The following is a 15,934-nucleotide window of genomic DNA, read 5'->3' as shown; positions in this document are numbered from 1 at the left end:
ACATACTGGCTGTGGCCTTGAAGAAGTCGCTTAACTTCTCTATGGTCCAGGCAGCTCTCTAAGATTATAAATTGCAGAGAAGGTGCTGACCTACATGGATAGAGAAAATTTCATTACCTGATAGTTCCATATACCAGTGCATCACAAGTACAGTCCCTATACCCAATAGGGAGAGTACCAATTTAGTAACTCCTAATTTGGACCAGAAAACTTGGCACCTCAAATAGATGAACCAATTTAATTATAGTTTATTGCAATATTTTTTCATGAATACTAGAAATTATTTATTATAGCATTCACTGAAAAGATATATCATCATGACTTCAAATTTCAAAGTCAACATTATTGGAAAAAGAACAATACACTGAACATTTACTGGGTACAGAGAAAGTATTGAACATGAAGGCATTTTATTTCATGTATTATGAAAAAAAATTTCTATTATATTCCTTGTTCAGTATCTTACTGTGGAAAAAAAATGCTTTTTAAATATCTTACTGTGTTGTAGAGGTTATTGTAGTTCCTACAAGTTATACCAGGAAGGACAGAATTCTGCAAGTCCTACCAACATATACAAATGAATATATAGTGGTAGTTTTTTTTTCTTTTTTGTGGGGCAAGGAGGGTTAAGTGACTTGCCCAGGGTCACACAGCTAGTGTCAAGTATTTGAGACCAAATTTGAACTCAGGTCCTCCTGAATCCAGGGCTGGTACTTTATTCACTGTACCACCTAGCTGTCCCCTTATAGCAATATTTTAAAAAAACTTAGTATGCTGTACATATAAAACTCACGTAATGCCAGAGATTTAAAGCACTACTGTTTGTTCTTTTTTATAGGATATTAGACATGAAGCCAGTGACTTTCCCTGTAAAGTGGCCAAACTTCCTAAAAACAAAAATCGAAACAGGTACAGAGATGTCAGTCCCTGTAAGTATTCATATCTTAGTTATTTGTCTCACTGCTTTACACTTTTTTGAGTTATTTCCTCTGTAAATATTGGTTAAAGTATCAAACATTCTAGATATCCACTATATATTTATCTACTAATATTCATCTTTTATATAATAAAAATAACAATAAGAATAACTAGCATTTATATAGTGCTTTAATGGTTTGCAGAGCACTTTACAAATGTTATTTTATCCTCACAGCAACCCTGGGGGTAAGTGCTATTTTTATTCCCAATTCACAGATGAATAAATTGTGTCTTAGAAAAGCTAAGTGATTTGCCCAAGGGGTCACCAACCTACTAAGTGTCTGAAGCTGAATTTGAACTCAGGTCATCCTGAATCTGGGTCCAGTGAAGTTGCCTTATCTTTGTTTGCCTGTAATGGCAGGACTAGAGATAAGTTGTTGATTAATAGTCATCTCTGGTTGGGAAGTAAGCTAGTCCACATAAGTAAATATTGAAGACAATTGAAGGTTTTTCTCTTAAATCTTTAAATAAAAACTTTATTATCAATTTTTATGAAAATTTCATATAGCATATTTGTTACTTCAACAATATTAGTTCTATTGTTGCTACAGAGAGGAAGTACTAGAATTAACAAGCACCAAGATTTCTTTTTGAAAAAATTTATTCATATCCCAGTCTGTTTTTGCTGACAGACAGATAATTTGTCCTGTGCAAGTTAATTTACTTTAATAAATGAGTGGGGTTTTTTTCTTTATGAGTACTCTTTCCACAGAATTAGTCTATAAGGTCATTATCCTGTTGAGAAGTCTTTCAGAACTTAACTAAAGCAAAAGACATACTTAGTCACTTGACCATACACAGACCATTCCAGTTTGGTAAGACTTGTAAGAGCCTCCACTTAACAGGTATAACCTTCAAGAACCAAGGGTCAGAGAAAACTGAAAAACTAGATAAAATAATTAACAACTTTAGCAGAGTTGCAGGATATAAAATAAACCAACATAAATCATCGGCATTTCTATATATTACTGACAAAACCCAGCAGCAGGGGCAGGTAGGTGGCATAGTGGATGGAGTACCGCCCCTGGATTCAGGAGTACCTGAGTTCAAATCTGGCCTCAGACCCTTGACACTTACTAGCTGTGTGACCCTGGGCAAGTCACTTAACCCCAGTTGCCTCACCAAAAACAAAAACAAAAAAACCCCAGCAGCAAAGATAGAAAGAGAAATTTCATTTAAAATAACTGCAGACAGTATAAAATACTTGGGAGTCTACCTGCCAAGACAAACCCAGAAACTCTCTGAACACAATTACAAAACACTTTTCACACAAATAAAGTCAGATATAAACAATTGGGAAAATATTGTTTGTGGGTAGTCAATATAATAAAAATGATAATTTTACCTAAATTAATTTTTACTTTAAGTGCCATACCAAACTACCAAAAATTATTTTTAGAGCTAGAAAAAAATGAAAAAATGCATCTGGAAGAACAAACGGTCAAGAATATCAAGGGAATCAACCAAAAAAAAAATTGTGAAGGAAGGTGGATTAGCTGTACCAGATCTCAAATTTATAAACATCAAAATAATCTGGTACTGACTAAGATCAGTGGAATAGATCAGGTACACAATACACAATAGTAAAAGACCATAGTAATCTAGTGTTTGATAAATGCAAAGATCCAAGCTTTTGGGACAAGAATTCACTATTTAACAAAGACTGCTAGGAAAACTAGAAAGCGGTTTGGCAGAAATTAGGTATAGCCCAACATCTCACACAGTATAACAAGATAAAGTCAAAATGGGTACATAAAAGGTAATACCATAAACAAATTAGGGGAGCATGGAATATCTTACCTGTAAGATCTATGGATAAGGGAAGAATTTATGGCCAGATGAGATAGAGAGTATTGCATGATATAAAATGGATAATTTTGATCACATTAAGTCAAAAAGTTTTTCCCACAAACATAACCAATGCAGCCAAGATTGAAAGGAAGGATGAAAACTGGGAAAAAATGTTTACAGCAAGTTTCTCTGATAAAGGCCTCATTTCTCAATATATAGAGAACTTAGAAAAATTTTTAAGAATACAAGTTATTCCTCAACTGATAAATGGTCAAAGGATATGAACAAGCAGTTTTCAAACAAAAACATATGTCTCTATACATAGATATATGCAGAGCAGTAAGGTGTATGTGTTACATAATGTATCTCTACATATATAATGTATCTCTACTAGTACCTAGTCAGAAATCTGAGTCAGCTTCACTCTGTGCTTAAGTTTCTCCTTTACAGGTGATGGAACATTTAGGGACACCAAAATTGTCTCTTTCATATCATCCTGGGGACACTGATAAACTGCTTTGGGCATATACTTAGAGATTTGGGATAATCAGGTTTATTGCTTAAGTTCTATTTGTCTAAATTAATATTAGGATCACAATAAAAAAAGAACAGAAATTTAAAAAAAAGTCAAGGGGCACCATCATAGCCCATTGAGCATTAGAGAACTAAACGTGTTGTATAAACGGTAGTGCAGACTGCCTTTCAGTACTGTAGCACCTCTTCAAGACTCTAGGAAAACACTTAGCCTTCTCTTCTGCCGCTGATTCAAATTTGCAAAATGTTCAGTGTTAGGGCACAGAAAATTACCTCAGTTTTAGATTTTATGACGCTATTCTGAATTTGGGAAGGATGTTGGTCAGTGCTTCATAGTTGTATTCTACTCAGTTTTCTCTCCACCTTCTTAATGTACATGCTCTGTATTTATACAGTTTGGCACAGACAGTTCACATATGAAGTAACCTTTTAAAACTGTCTCTCAAACTTCTTCATTTCCATGACCTTTGTTTCCCTCCGAAACTCACTCTTATTTTCCAAGTCAGGTGTGACTTCCCCTCTTTTCTCAAATATAATAATTCACATGTCTCTAGTGCTTTAAGGTTTATAAAACCTTTTACTCATAACAACCCTTAGAAGAAGAGAGTATAAGTATTGCCTCCTTATCTTACAGGTGAGGAAGCTGAAATTCAGAGGTATAAAGCTAAAGAGAGCCTGGATTCACATTCAGGTCACTTGACTCTATGTCCAGTCTGATATATCACATAGAATACAGTTCATCTCACGGAACCGTTGTCATCCCAGGGCTAACTTTGCCAAGTAGCAGATCTTAAACATTGAAAGGAGGACAGTATGGGAGTTAATCGGGGTTAGAGGAAGGTCATTTACCTAACTGAATCTACCAGAGCTCCTAAAAAAGAGCTCCAGGGAGCTAGAAGGGGCCCTGAAGGTCTCTTGGCTAATCCCTTCATGTTACAGTTGAAGAAACTGAGGTCCAGAAAGATGGAATGACTTGGCCAAGATCATACAAAGAGTAAGTGACAAAGCCAGCATTTGAACCCACGGCCCTTGATTCCAAATCCAGGACCTTTCCCCTCTGTCTCCAGGTACTTTGCCTAGTAGGTATCTAATAAATGTTTATTGACGTATTTTATATACGTACATGTTATTTATGGATTCTAACTCTTGAATTAACTTCCTGTGTTCTGATTGCTTTACAGTTGACCATAGTCGAATTAAACTACACCATGAAGATAATGATTATATAAATGCTAGTTTGATAAAAATGGAAGAGGCCCAAAGAAGCTATATTCTCACTCAGGTAATAAATGAAAACATAGTAGAAAAATAATTGTCCATTTGCTTGGGTTCTTTACATCTCCCTTGTTTTCTTTATTCTGGGCCTGAATTTCATCACCAGTATAATTATAGAATTGAACTAAAGTATTCTTAAGATTACTTACTTCTAGCTCAGCTGTGCTATGATTCTTAGTGTTAGACTGTAATCTTCATGATCCCTAGGGGCATCCACATGACAAAGGTTAGACCAAGCTCATGACTTTGAGTCAAAAAGACCTCCTGAGTTCAAATTTAGCCTCAGAGATTTACTAGCTATGTGACCCTAGGAAAGTCACTTAACCTCTGTCTGACTCAGTTTCCTCAGCTATAAAATGGCACTGTACTAGCACCTACCTCCCAGGATTGCTGTGAGGAGAAAGTGAGATGTTTGTAAAGAGTTAACTTGCACAGTAACTTGCACATAGTAAGTGCTTTAGTAGATTTTTTAAAAAAAATTTTTTAATGATGTAAATGGAAACATCATTAATAATTTTTTTTTCTGAATGGAAATTACCTTAAGTTTCACTTCAGTTTGGGTTTTCTAGACATTTATTAAAAATATTTTCCTGGGGGGAGGCAGCTAGGTGGTGCAGTGGATAGAGCACCGGCCCTAGAGTCATAAGACCTCAGACACTTGACATTTACTAGCTGTGTGACCCTAGGCAAGTCACTTAACCCCAATTGCCTCACCAAAAAAAAAAAAAAAATCCTGGGAAATCAGTACCTCTTTATGGAAGAGAGTATTGAAATGAACAAAACAGAATTGCAGTAGCTCAAAGGAAATGTAAGATGCACAAATTTAGAGACATCTCCACTCTAAATGTTCATATGGACTGACTATGTGTGCCTGACCTGTGGTAGAACCTTCCAAGCTTGTATTGGTCTGACTAGCCACAGTCAGACTCACTGTACCTTGGCCCCAACATAGTGATATCATTTTGGTCCTCTTTGAGAACAAAGGACAAAAACCAACTAGCTTGTGGGCAAAACACAGAAAATTGAGTAAAATTTTACTATACACATAGTGGCATTAAGTGATAACTAAGTTAAGAAATTTGATTATGGAGCTTAATACAACCTTGTGATTTTGTGAAAGAGTTAACTGAGACCCAGAAAAGGAAAATGATTTGTCTATAAGCTACAAAGTAAGTGGTGGAATTAGATTAAAGCTTTGGTCCCCTAACATAGTCTAGCATTCTTTGTAATATACCATTCTTTCTCCCTCTGCCTTAGACTGTGAAATTTATGCCTTTTTAACTATATTATATTTTTCATTCTGAAGTTCTTGATTTAAGCTAGCAATCTCATAAAATAAGTATTTTTAAAAAGGTACATACTGCATAGACTCCATTTTCTGAGAGCTCACATTCTTTTTTTTTTTTTAGTGAGGCAATTGGGGTTAAGTGACTTGCCCAGGGTCACACAGCTAGTAAGTGTTGTGTCTAAGGCCGGATTTGAACTCAGGTACTCCTGAATCCAGGGCCAGTGCTCTATCCACTACGCCACCTAGCTGCCCCAAGAGTTCACATTCTTTTTGTTTTTTTGTTTTTTGCGGTGCAATGGGGATTAAGTGACTTGCCCAGGGTCACACAGCTAGTAAGTGTCAAGTGTCTGAGGCCGGATTTGAACTCGGGTACTCCTGAATTCAGGGCTGGTGCTTTATCCACTGCGCCACCTAGCCACCCTCAAGAGTTCACATTCTTAAAGAGGAAAAATGTCATATACAGATGTCCCAAAAGTCTTAGTGCAGTTTTAAGCTACTAATGCTTAAAGGAAGATTATTTAAGCATCAATGTGTAAAGGATGCATTCAAGAGATTGGATGAAAGCAGAAAAACCCATTAGGAAACAATTATAAATGGTAGGATGAGGACTACTTGGAGAGTAAGGAAGGAGATAAGTATAAGAGATATTATGGAAGTATTCTTAACAGGACTTCACAACTGATAGAGTCTTCCTATTCTTGTGCTATCACATCCCACTGGGGATTTTGAGATTATGAGCCTGGGTGACAAGGTGGTACAATTAACATAAAGTTGAGAGAGGGGAAGGAGGCAGTAAATTCAGTTTTAGTTATGTTGAATTTGATGTACCAATGAGAGAGACATCTTGGTAGAGAGATCCAGAAACATTTTGTTTCCTTCAAGGTCCCCTAAGGTGCTATGTCCTCTGTATAACCCTGACCACTACCTCAGATGAAATATGCAGCTCCATTTCTAAGGAGAGTTTTAAAGTAAATAGATTTAGAGGTCATCCATAATAGAAATAATTGAAACCATAGGAGGAAGGTGGCCAAGAGAGAATATTTAGAAAAGAAGGAAAACCAAAATCAGAGTCTTGATTCACCCATGTTACATTTTTTTATTAATAATGCTTGTGTGTGATGGTGTCTTCATGAATTAGTCCCTTCCAAATATAGAGCTTCCTTTTACTTTCTGTGTGGTTTTACTGTAAAGATAACTGGGAATTTGTCTTTTCTCAGATTTCTCCTAACACTTTACCTACTTTTCTCACTCTTGGATACTTGGCCAACTCTCCCTTGTATTGAATTTTCCTCCTCTATCTTCTCCTTCCACTAGAATACCCCCTCTTGATTAACAAAATTTCCTTCATCCTAGATACCTTTATAGAATCACAGAACTTAAAGAATTAGAAGGAACTTCAGTGGCCATCTAGTCCTCATGTAAAAGAAATACCTACTAAAATTTACCCAACATTTTCAACCCTTTCCCTCTTCTTGACTTCATGAAAACTGGACTTTGTGTCTAGAAGATGACTCATACCTAGCCACTAGCTCTGATGTTGATTCCTCCTCACTCATGTCTCCAGAGATCTGGGCCTATAGAAGTTGATATATTTTCCCTTTGACAGCATCCCTTTGCAGTCTTCTCTTCTTCTTTCAGAATCACTTCATCAGTTTATATCATCCTCTCCAGATATTTCATTGTTGTAATATGCTGTCTTCCAGGTTATTCTCCCTCTCTCGCAGAGGTCAGTACCTGGTTCAGTTATCCTTTACCAAATAAGATCACATGTATAGAGCTTTGCAAATTTTAAAGCACTGTATAAATGCTAGCCATTATCATCATCATCATCACCACACACACACTAAACCGTGATTTCACGCTTGAAAATTCCAAAATTCACCTTGAAATTCTGACCACACCCCTAGATTCTTACTCAATCTTCAACTCCTGTGACATGCATTTTCACTCTATGTGAGCCACCCACAGGGTGGTCATACCTTAGATCATCACCATTCAAACTGTACCACTTCCTGTGACCTGAAATTCCGCTCTTTCATCAAATCTCCATTCCTCTCTGCTCTGGATTTCCTCTTTGCTTGACCTGATAGCTCACTAATACAACTAGTACAACTGTGCACCTTTACCTTTGAATCCCTTGCTACTTCAGCTCTGTCATTTCTTACCCCTGGACCATGATCACCATCTCCCTTCTATGCCTGTGCTGCTGAATGCTACTTGAGGTCACACAGATACATGCATATAATTGAACACAGCTGGGTCCAGTATGATATAATGTTCTCATTTCATCTGGGCCCTCATTGTTGCATTGTAGTCCTTTTCTTCCTTGGTTGACAAGCTGTCACATGCTTGTAGCAGCTATTTAAAATCTCTGCCTTCAGGCTCCTAGTACCACCCATACTCCTCTGTCTCTCAGTAGATGACATCACCTCATATTCCCACCTAAGAATGCTCAATGTCTTTACCTTTTCTCTTTCTTGCCTCTAGTTTCTGAAGAAGAGGTGACTCTTTCTGTGTCAGGGCTAACAACCCTTCTACTTGTGCCTTTGATTTCATCCCTGTTCCTTGAGAACTTATTTACTGATTCATTATTGGACCATGCCAACTGCTTCCTTATCCCTAAACTTTTAATCTGTTCTGCCATCCCCTCTGGCAGTTGTCCTGTAGCTCTCTTCCCTTTCATTGCCGAACTCCTAGAAAGAATTGCCTGTATTTCCTGCCTCCATTTTCCTCACTGCTTATTCACTTATCAACCTCTTGCAGTCTGACTTTATTCCCCTGATGTCTTAAGTCTTAAGTGCAGTTGGCCTTGGACCCCTCAGGATAGAAAATAGATGCCATTCCTGAAAACTAACCTTTAGGGAACATCCACAGTGAGGGAACAAGCAGAAAAACAGCAGTCAGAGAGAAGAGAAAACAAGATAGTATACGTTATGAAGGTAAGGGGAAAGAGTTTTAAGAATTCGTTGGTCAACAGTGTTAAATGCAGGAGAAAGCTCCAGGAGAATGGTAAGGGAGAAAATGCAATTCAGTTTGTCAATAAGAAGGTCATTAATATTCAGGAAAGTAACTTCTGTAGAATAGTATGGATGGCTATCAGATTGGAGAACTTAAGAAAGAGAGTGAGTAGGGAAAAGAATGGGTTTTGGGCACAAGGTTCTATTATAATAAACTTCTTGAAGGGTTGGAGCCTGTTAGGCTATACATATATGCGGGCCTGAAGCCAAGCCTTAGTTCAAAAAATTGTGGTGGTTACCTCAACCCTATGCTTTTCAGTGGTCCTGTACTGCCAAAGGGACCGATTGGTGTAATAGCATAGCTACTTAGGGTACCCAGCAGAGAAGGAGCTAGTGGTACCAGCTGGCACTAAAAAGGGGCATGAAACTTATAACTCACCCTCCCTGATCATCCATCATCACCAGAGTAATTGGGGTGAGATTAACTGCTTATAGATAATAACCCTATTTTCTCTTCTTTCCCTGCTGTCCTGAAATCCACCTTCACCCCTTTTAATGTGGTACTACCCTTTTGTGATCTCCTCTTCAGACTTTTTTTTCTGCAACACATCTACTGCCATTTTATATTTGTAATTGTAATTCATTGTAATCCTCAGTGAGGCAGTTAAGTGCTATCTATAATGGCTAGGCCTGAAGTCAAGAACACCTGAGTTCAAATCCAGCCACAGACACGTCCTAACTGGGCAGATCACTTTTACTTCAGTTTCCCTAACTATAAAATGGGGACGATAATAAGAGCACCTATCTCCCAGTGTTGTTGTGAGGATCAAATGAGAGAATATTTGTAAAACGCTATGGGCCTGGCACATAGTAAGTGCTAGCTGTTATCATCAACAATACCTGGCACATAGACAGTTATTAAATGCTTGTGGTTTATGGAGGCCTAAAATATAGGCTTGGTTTCACCAATCAAGATTATTTATTTTTGTTGCAATTTCATCTGTGTAAAAATACCAAGAGCCGTACCACCCCCACAGTGTCCTAGTCCCCGTATACCCTTAAGGATGGTACTGTTACGCACATTTAGTACCAGCTAGTATTTCCAAACAGTAAATCAAAAGAAGTATTTTGGGGCAGCTAGGTGGTGCAATAGATAAAGCACCGTCCCTGGATTCAGGAGATCCTGAGTTCAAATCTGGCCTCAGACACTTGGTGCTTACTAGCTGTGTAACCCTGGGCATGTCACTTTACCCTTATTGCCCTGCCCCCCCCCCCCCGCCCAAAAAAGAAAAGTGTTTTCTCTATTATTGATCATCTTTCAAATGAGAAATAGAATTATAGATACTGAATTCTGGACCTTGAAAGGGCAAAGTCATCTCTCTTTTCTCTGAGTTGTGCTATATCATAATCATTGAGAAACTTGTTTTATTTTTAAATAATGGTTATTAATTTTCAAAGATGAAATTAACTTTTCAAGTCTGTATCTTTTCACAGGGCCCTCTGCCTAACACATGTGGTCACTTTTGGGAGATGGTTTGGGAACAGAAAAGCCGGGGAGTTGTCATGCTTAACAGAGTGATGGAAAAGGGATCAGTAAGTATGGATTTCACTTCTCTTCTGCAATAGACGTGCATATATAGCCACAAAGTTTGTTTCTGCCATAAGTTGTTCACTGGAATAGAAACTTTTCAAATCTTTGGGCTCAGTCTTATAAAACTTATAAAACAGTACAGAATTGTAGTGCCTGACTTTTAAAATATAATTTATGCTTCCTTTTCAGAATGATCAGGTTGTATGTGTGTTATAAAAAGGTTTTGCTGATCGGTATGCAGAATCCTGAAAAGGTGGAGAATTAGTTGAACTCTAGCAATTACTTCTTGTCTAAACCAAAAATCTGTCTGTATTTTGAAAATAATTTCTTTAATATTGTTATTGGTATTATTACTGTATTTTATATAGAAAGTTTGTCCCCTTCCATCTTTTCCAGAAGATTGTCATCCTCATTCTCATGCCTTCTTTTTCTCTAATCTTCAGCCTCTTCCCATCTAGTGGCTCCTTTCCTGCCACCTACAAATGAGGCCATATATCCCTCATTCTTAAACCTGATACTAGCATCCCTCATAGCTATCCTATATCTTGCCTCCCTTTCTTGGCTAAACTACTTGAGAAAATAATCTTTCTAGCTACCTCTACTTCCTCTTCTCTCATTCAATTTTTTAATCTTTTTGTTTTGTTTTGTGTGGGGCAATAGGGGTTGACTTGCCCAGTGTCACACAGCTAGTAAGTGTCAAGTGCTTAGGCCAGATTTGCACTCAGGTCCTCCTGAATCCAGGGCCGGTGCTTTATCTACTGCGCCACTTAGCTGCCCCCTTTTTTAATCTTTTTAATTTTTTTTTCTTTTAGAATTTTACTTTCCAAATTACATGTAAAAGCAATTTTGACATCAGTTTTTTAAAACTTTGTGTTCTAACTTCTCTTCCTCCTTTCCCACCTCCCACCCCAAGAACTCAAGCAATTCAGTGTAAGTTATACATGAGTAGTCATGGAAAACATCTCTACATTAGCTAGGTTGTGGGAGAAAACAGATAAAAACAAAACTTCAGATTAAAGAGTTATTAAAAAAAAATGTGTTTCAGTCTGTTTCCAGATACCATCTGTTCTTTCTCTATAGGTGTATTGCAATTTTCATAAGTCCTTCAGAGTTATATTGGATCATTACCTTGCCGAAAATAACCACGTGCTTCCCAGCAGATCGTCTTTACGCTATTGCTGTTATTTTATATACAGTACATTTCTCTCTGCCTCAGTTTATGTGGGTCTTTCCAGGTTTTTCTGATAGCATCCTGTTCATCATTACTTTTATATAGTACCTTAAACTTGATAAAGAATTTTCTTCACAATAGCCCAGCAGAGTAGGTACCATATGTTTTGCCATTTTAGTCAATCATCATAACTATTTCCCTCTATCCTATTCCCTTCCAATGACATTTACTCTATTTTCTATCTTATTTTGCCCTATTCCTCCTCAAAAGTGTTTTGCTACTGACTGCCCCCTCTCCTGCTCTATCCTCCCTTCATTCAACCTTCCCTCCTTATTCTCTTCCCCTCCCAAATAATAATAGATTACTCCTCCCAAATGGGTGTGTGTGTTATTCCCTCCTTGAGCCCACTCTGATGAAGTTAAGGTCTTTGAGCTAATTCTGTTTTCTACATTTTTCTTCCTCCCTCCCTCCTCAACTCTCCGTATGAAATCAAGCAGTTCAATATATGTCATACATGTGCTGTTATGCAGAACATCTTCACCTTCATCAAAAGTGTTTTGCTTTTTACTGTTCCCTCCCCCAAACTTCCCTTCCCTCCTTCCCCTCTTCTCTCCTGCCCCTTATCTCCATCCCCACCCACTTTTCCACAGGGCAAAAATATATTACCATACCCACTTGAGTATGTATGTTATTCCCTCTTTGAGCCAATTCTGATGATAGTAAGGTTCACTTACTGCCCTATTCCTTCCCCCTCTTCCCCTCCCCCCCATAAGCTTTTTTCTTGTTTCCTTCATGTGAGGTCCTTCTCCCCAGTCCACCTCTCCCGTTCCCCTCCCCCAGTCTATTCCTCCTTCCCCTCAACCCTATTTTAAAGATGTCATCATGGGTTAGCTAGGTGGCACAGTGGACAAAGCACTAGCCCTGGACCCAGGAGCCCCTGAGCCCAAATCTGCCCCCAGACATAAGACACCTCACCTTGTTTTCTCCACAAAGAACAAGGATAAACAAAAAATGAATGCTTTACAGATATCATCCCTTCATATTCAGTTCAGACCTGTGTCCTCTGTATATTCCTTACTGAGAAAGTTCTTATGAGTTGGAAGTATTATTTGCTCATGTAAGAATGTAAACAGTTTAACCTTTTAATGTCCTTCATGATTTCTTTTTCCTGTTTACCTTTTTATGCTTCTCCAGGGTCCTGTATTTGAAAGTCAAATTTTCTATTCTGTTCAGGTCTTTTCATCACAAATGCCTGAAAGTCCTCTTTTTCATTGAAATCCCATTTTTTCCTCTGAAAGATTATACTCAGTTTTGCTGGGTAAGTGATTTTTGGCTGTAAACCCAGTTCCTTTGCCCTCTGGAATATAATATTCCATGCCCTCCAGTCCTTTAATGTAGATGCTGCTAGATCTTATTTTATCCTTATCGGAGCTCCATAGTACTTGAATTCCTTTTTCTAGCTGCTTGCAATATTTTCTCCTTGACCTGGGAGCTCTGGAATTTGGCTATAATATTCCTGGAGGTTTTCCTTTTGGGATCTCTTTCAGGAGGTGATCGGTGGATTCTTTCATTTTCTATTTTAGCTTCTGCTTCTAGAATATCAGGGCAATTTTCCCTGACAGTCTCTTGGAGGATGGTGTCTAAGTTCTTGTTTTGGTCATGGTTTTCAGGTAGTCCAATGATTTTCAGATTATCTCTCCTGGATTTATTTTCCAGGTCGGCTGTTTTTCCAAGGAGATATTTCACATTGCTCTCTATTTTTTCATTCACTTAGATTTGCTTTACTATGTCTTGATTTCTCGTAAGATCACTAGCTTCCATTTGTTCAGTCCTAATTCTTAGGCAATTATTTTCTTCAGGCAGCTGTTTTATCTTCTTTTCCATTTGACTTTTCAAGCTGTTGACTTTTTTCTCATGATTTTACTGCATCGCTCTCATTTCTCTTTCCATTCTTTCCTCCCTCTCTCTAAAACTTTTTTCTCTCTCTCCTACTTTCTCTTCAAAGTCCCTTTTGAGAGCTTCCATGGCCTGAGACCAGTTCATATTTTTCTTGGAAGCTTTGGATGTAGGGGCCCTGAGCTTGTTGTCCTCTTCTGAGGGTGACCTTGATTTTCCTTGTTTCTGAAGAAACTTTCCATAGTTCTGAACTTTCTTTGCTTGCTCATCTTTTACTTGATTTTTAACTCCCTGCTGGGGGCCCTGCTTCTAGGCTACACTACTGTCCCCAGCTTCAGAGGGTCCCAGATGTTTTGGTTTGAGGGAGGGTAGGTTTTTCTCTCTCCTGGCCTGTTCTCTGGTCTGAAGATAAACTCAAGCCTACTTACTAAACAACCAACCAACACAGCTCTCTGTGGTGTGGTCTTTAGCTTTGACGAGCCTGTGCCCCTCCCCCAGCTGGGCCTTTCACAGCTCAGGATTTCTTCCTGGTTTCCCACTGGGGAGGGACAGCTGAATTCCTCCCTAGATCCCACTGACACCCCTGCATTTTCCGCCCTGGCCAGCCGTTCAGTCCTCTCACCCGATTGCAAGATCAGTTCCAGAAGACACTGGTGCTGCAGCTGATTCAGAGGCTCGGGGTTAAGTTCCTCTGGTATGGTGTGCCTGGGGTTTCTGTCGGCGTGATCACGGAGTTGGACTTTACCGGTAGCTCAGCACGGCCCCCTTTAATCTGTCTATGGCTGGAAAATAATCTCAGCCCATATTTTTGTGGGTTTTCTGCTCTAGGGGGTTCTTTTATTGCTGTTTTTGGGGTAATTGTATCAGGAGCTCTGTGTGTTTAATGTCTTTCCTCCACCATCTTGGCTTTGTCCCTCCCTCTCATTCAATTTTAAACCTTCTGCATTATTGCTCCTGACCTCATTGCTCAACTGAAACTGTTCCTCAAAATTGCCAGTGGCCTTTCCTCAGTCTTCATCCTTCCAGACTTCTCTTCAGTGTTTGACACTGTCAGTTAGCTTTTTCTTTGGCATATTCTCTTTCTTTGTTTTTGTGACTGTTCTCTTCTTACTTTTCTGCCTGCTCCTTCTCAGTCTCTCTCTGGATATTCATCCAGATCATGTCTGTTAAATGTGGGTGTCCCCCAAAGTTCTATCCCAGGCTCTCTTTTCCCTCCATACTGTCTCACTTGATGATCTCATCAACTTACATGGAATCAGTGATCTCTGTGCAGATAATTCCCAGATCTGTATACCCAGACCCAATCTCTTTCCTGAAATCTGGACTCAAATCACTTTTTTGATATCTCAAACTAGATATGCCATACACAGTTGAAATTCAACATGTCCAAAACAGTACTCATTATCTTTCCTCAGAAACCCTTCCCTCTTTTGAACTTGACTGTCACTCTCGAGGATGCCTCTATCCACTTAAGTCACCCTGATTTGCAACCTCAGTGTCACCTTTGACTCCTTACCCTTGTTTATTCCACATATCCAATCTGTTGCCAAAATCTCATCATTTCTTTCCCTGTGATATCTCTTCTATAGGCCCCTTTCTCTCTGTTCATACAACTACTATCCCAGTTTAGGACCTTGTCACCTTTTCCCTGGATAGATTTCAGTATCTTGCTAATGGTTTCCCTGCAATGATCTTCCCAAAGTGCAGGTCTGACTATGTGACTTGACAACATAAGAAACTTCACTGGCTCCCTGTTACCATCAGATTCAAATATTAAATCATCTGTTTAGCATTTAGAACTCTTCATAACATGTCACTTATACCTTTCCAGTCTTCTTCAACTTAATCCCACTTATCCTTAATTCCACATATTCTGTGATCCAGAGACACTGACCTTATTGTTCCTCAGGTATGACATGCCACCTCCTATCTCCATGACTTTGCATTGGTTGTCTCCCGTGTCTGGCATCTCCTCATCTCCACTTCTTAATTTTCTCTTCCTTCAAGACCAAGCTTAAAACCTACCTTCTACTGGAGGCTTTTCCAGGTCCTTGCAACTAACTGCTGATGCCTTCCCTTCTGAAATTTCCTTCCTTCTGCTCTGCCTGTGTCTTGTATGTACCTAGTTATTTACATATTATCTTCCCCTGTAGATTGTGAGCTCTTTGAGGCCAGAAACTATTTTGGCCCTTTTTTGTATTCCAGCACTTACTTATGTATCTGGTACATAGTAAACAGTTAAATACTTGTTGACTAACTAATAGTTTTATAAAATTATTTGGAGTTCCAAGTTAGAATTTTTGGAGATGAGTGATATGGTACAGAATGGTATGGTAGATAATCTAGTCATAACAGTTTGTGATTTTTCACCTATCTCCATTCCTTTATAAAATGAAGAACAAAGTTTTTCATAAAACTATAAACAAATTATGCTGTACCTTTTAACAAAGTGG

At 38.5% G+C, this 15,934-nt stretch overlaps 1 protein-coding gene across 1 annotated transcript in view; it reads left to right on the top strand.

Moving 5' to 3' along the window:
- Window positions 1-15,934, top strand: part of PTPN1 (protein tyrosine phosphatase non-receptor type 1) — an 86,262-nt gene that overhangs the window by 51,630 nt on the left and 18,698 nt on the right. The window contains exons 2-4 of the mRNA XM_043984034.1: window positions 839-929; window positions 4,485-4,585; window positions 10,318-10,416. Coding sequence (XP_043839969.1) covers window positions 839-929; window positions 4,485-4,585; window positions 10,318-10,416 — 291 coding nt within the window. The remainder of the gene's footprint in view (window positions 1-838; window positions 930-4,484; window positions 4,586-10,317; window positions 10,417-15,934) is intronic.

The sequence above is a fragment of the Dromiciops gliroides genome, chromosome 2 (genome assembly GCF_019393635.1).
Source record: "Dromiciops gliroides isolate mDroGli1 chromosome 2, mDroGli1.pri, whole genome shotgun sequence".
In the NCBI taxonomy this organism is placed as follows: Eukaryota; Metazoa; Chordata; class Mammalia; order Microbiotheria; family Microbiotheriidae; genus Dromiciops; species Dromiciops gliroides.
The sequence above is the reverse complement of the archived record's forward strand: the minus strand, read 5'-3'. Positions and strand labels throughout refer to the sequence as shown.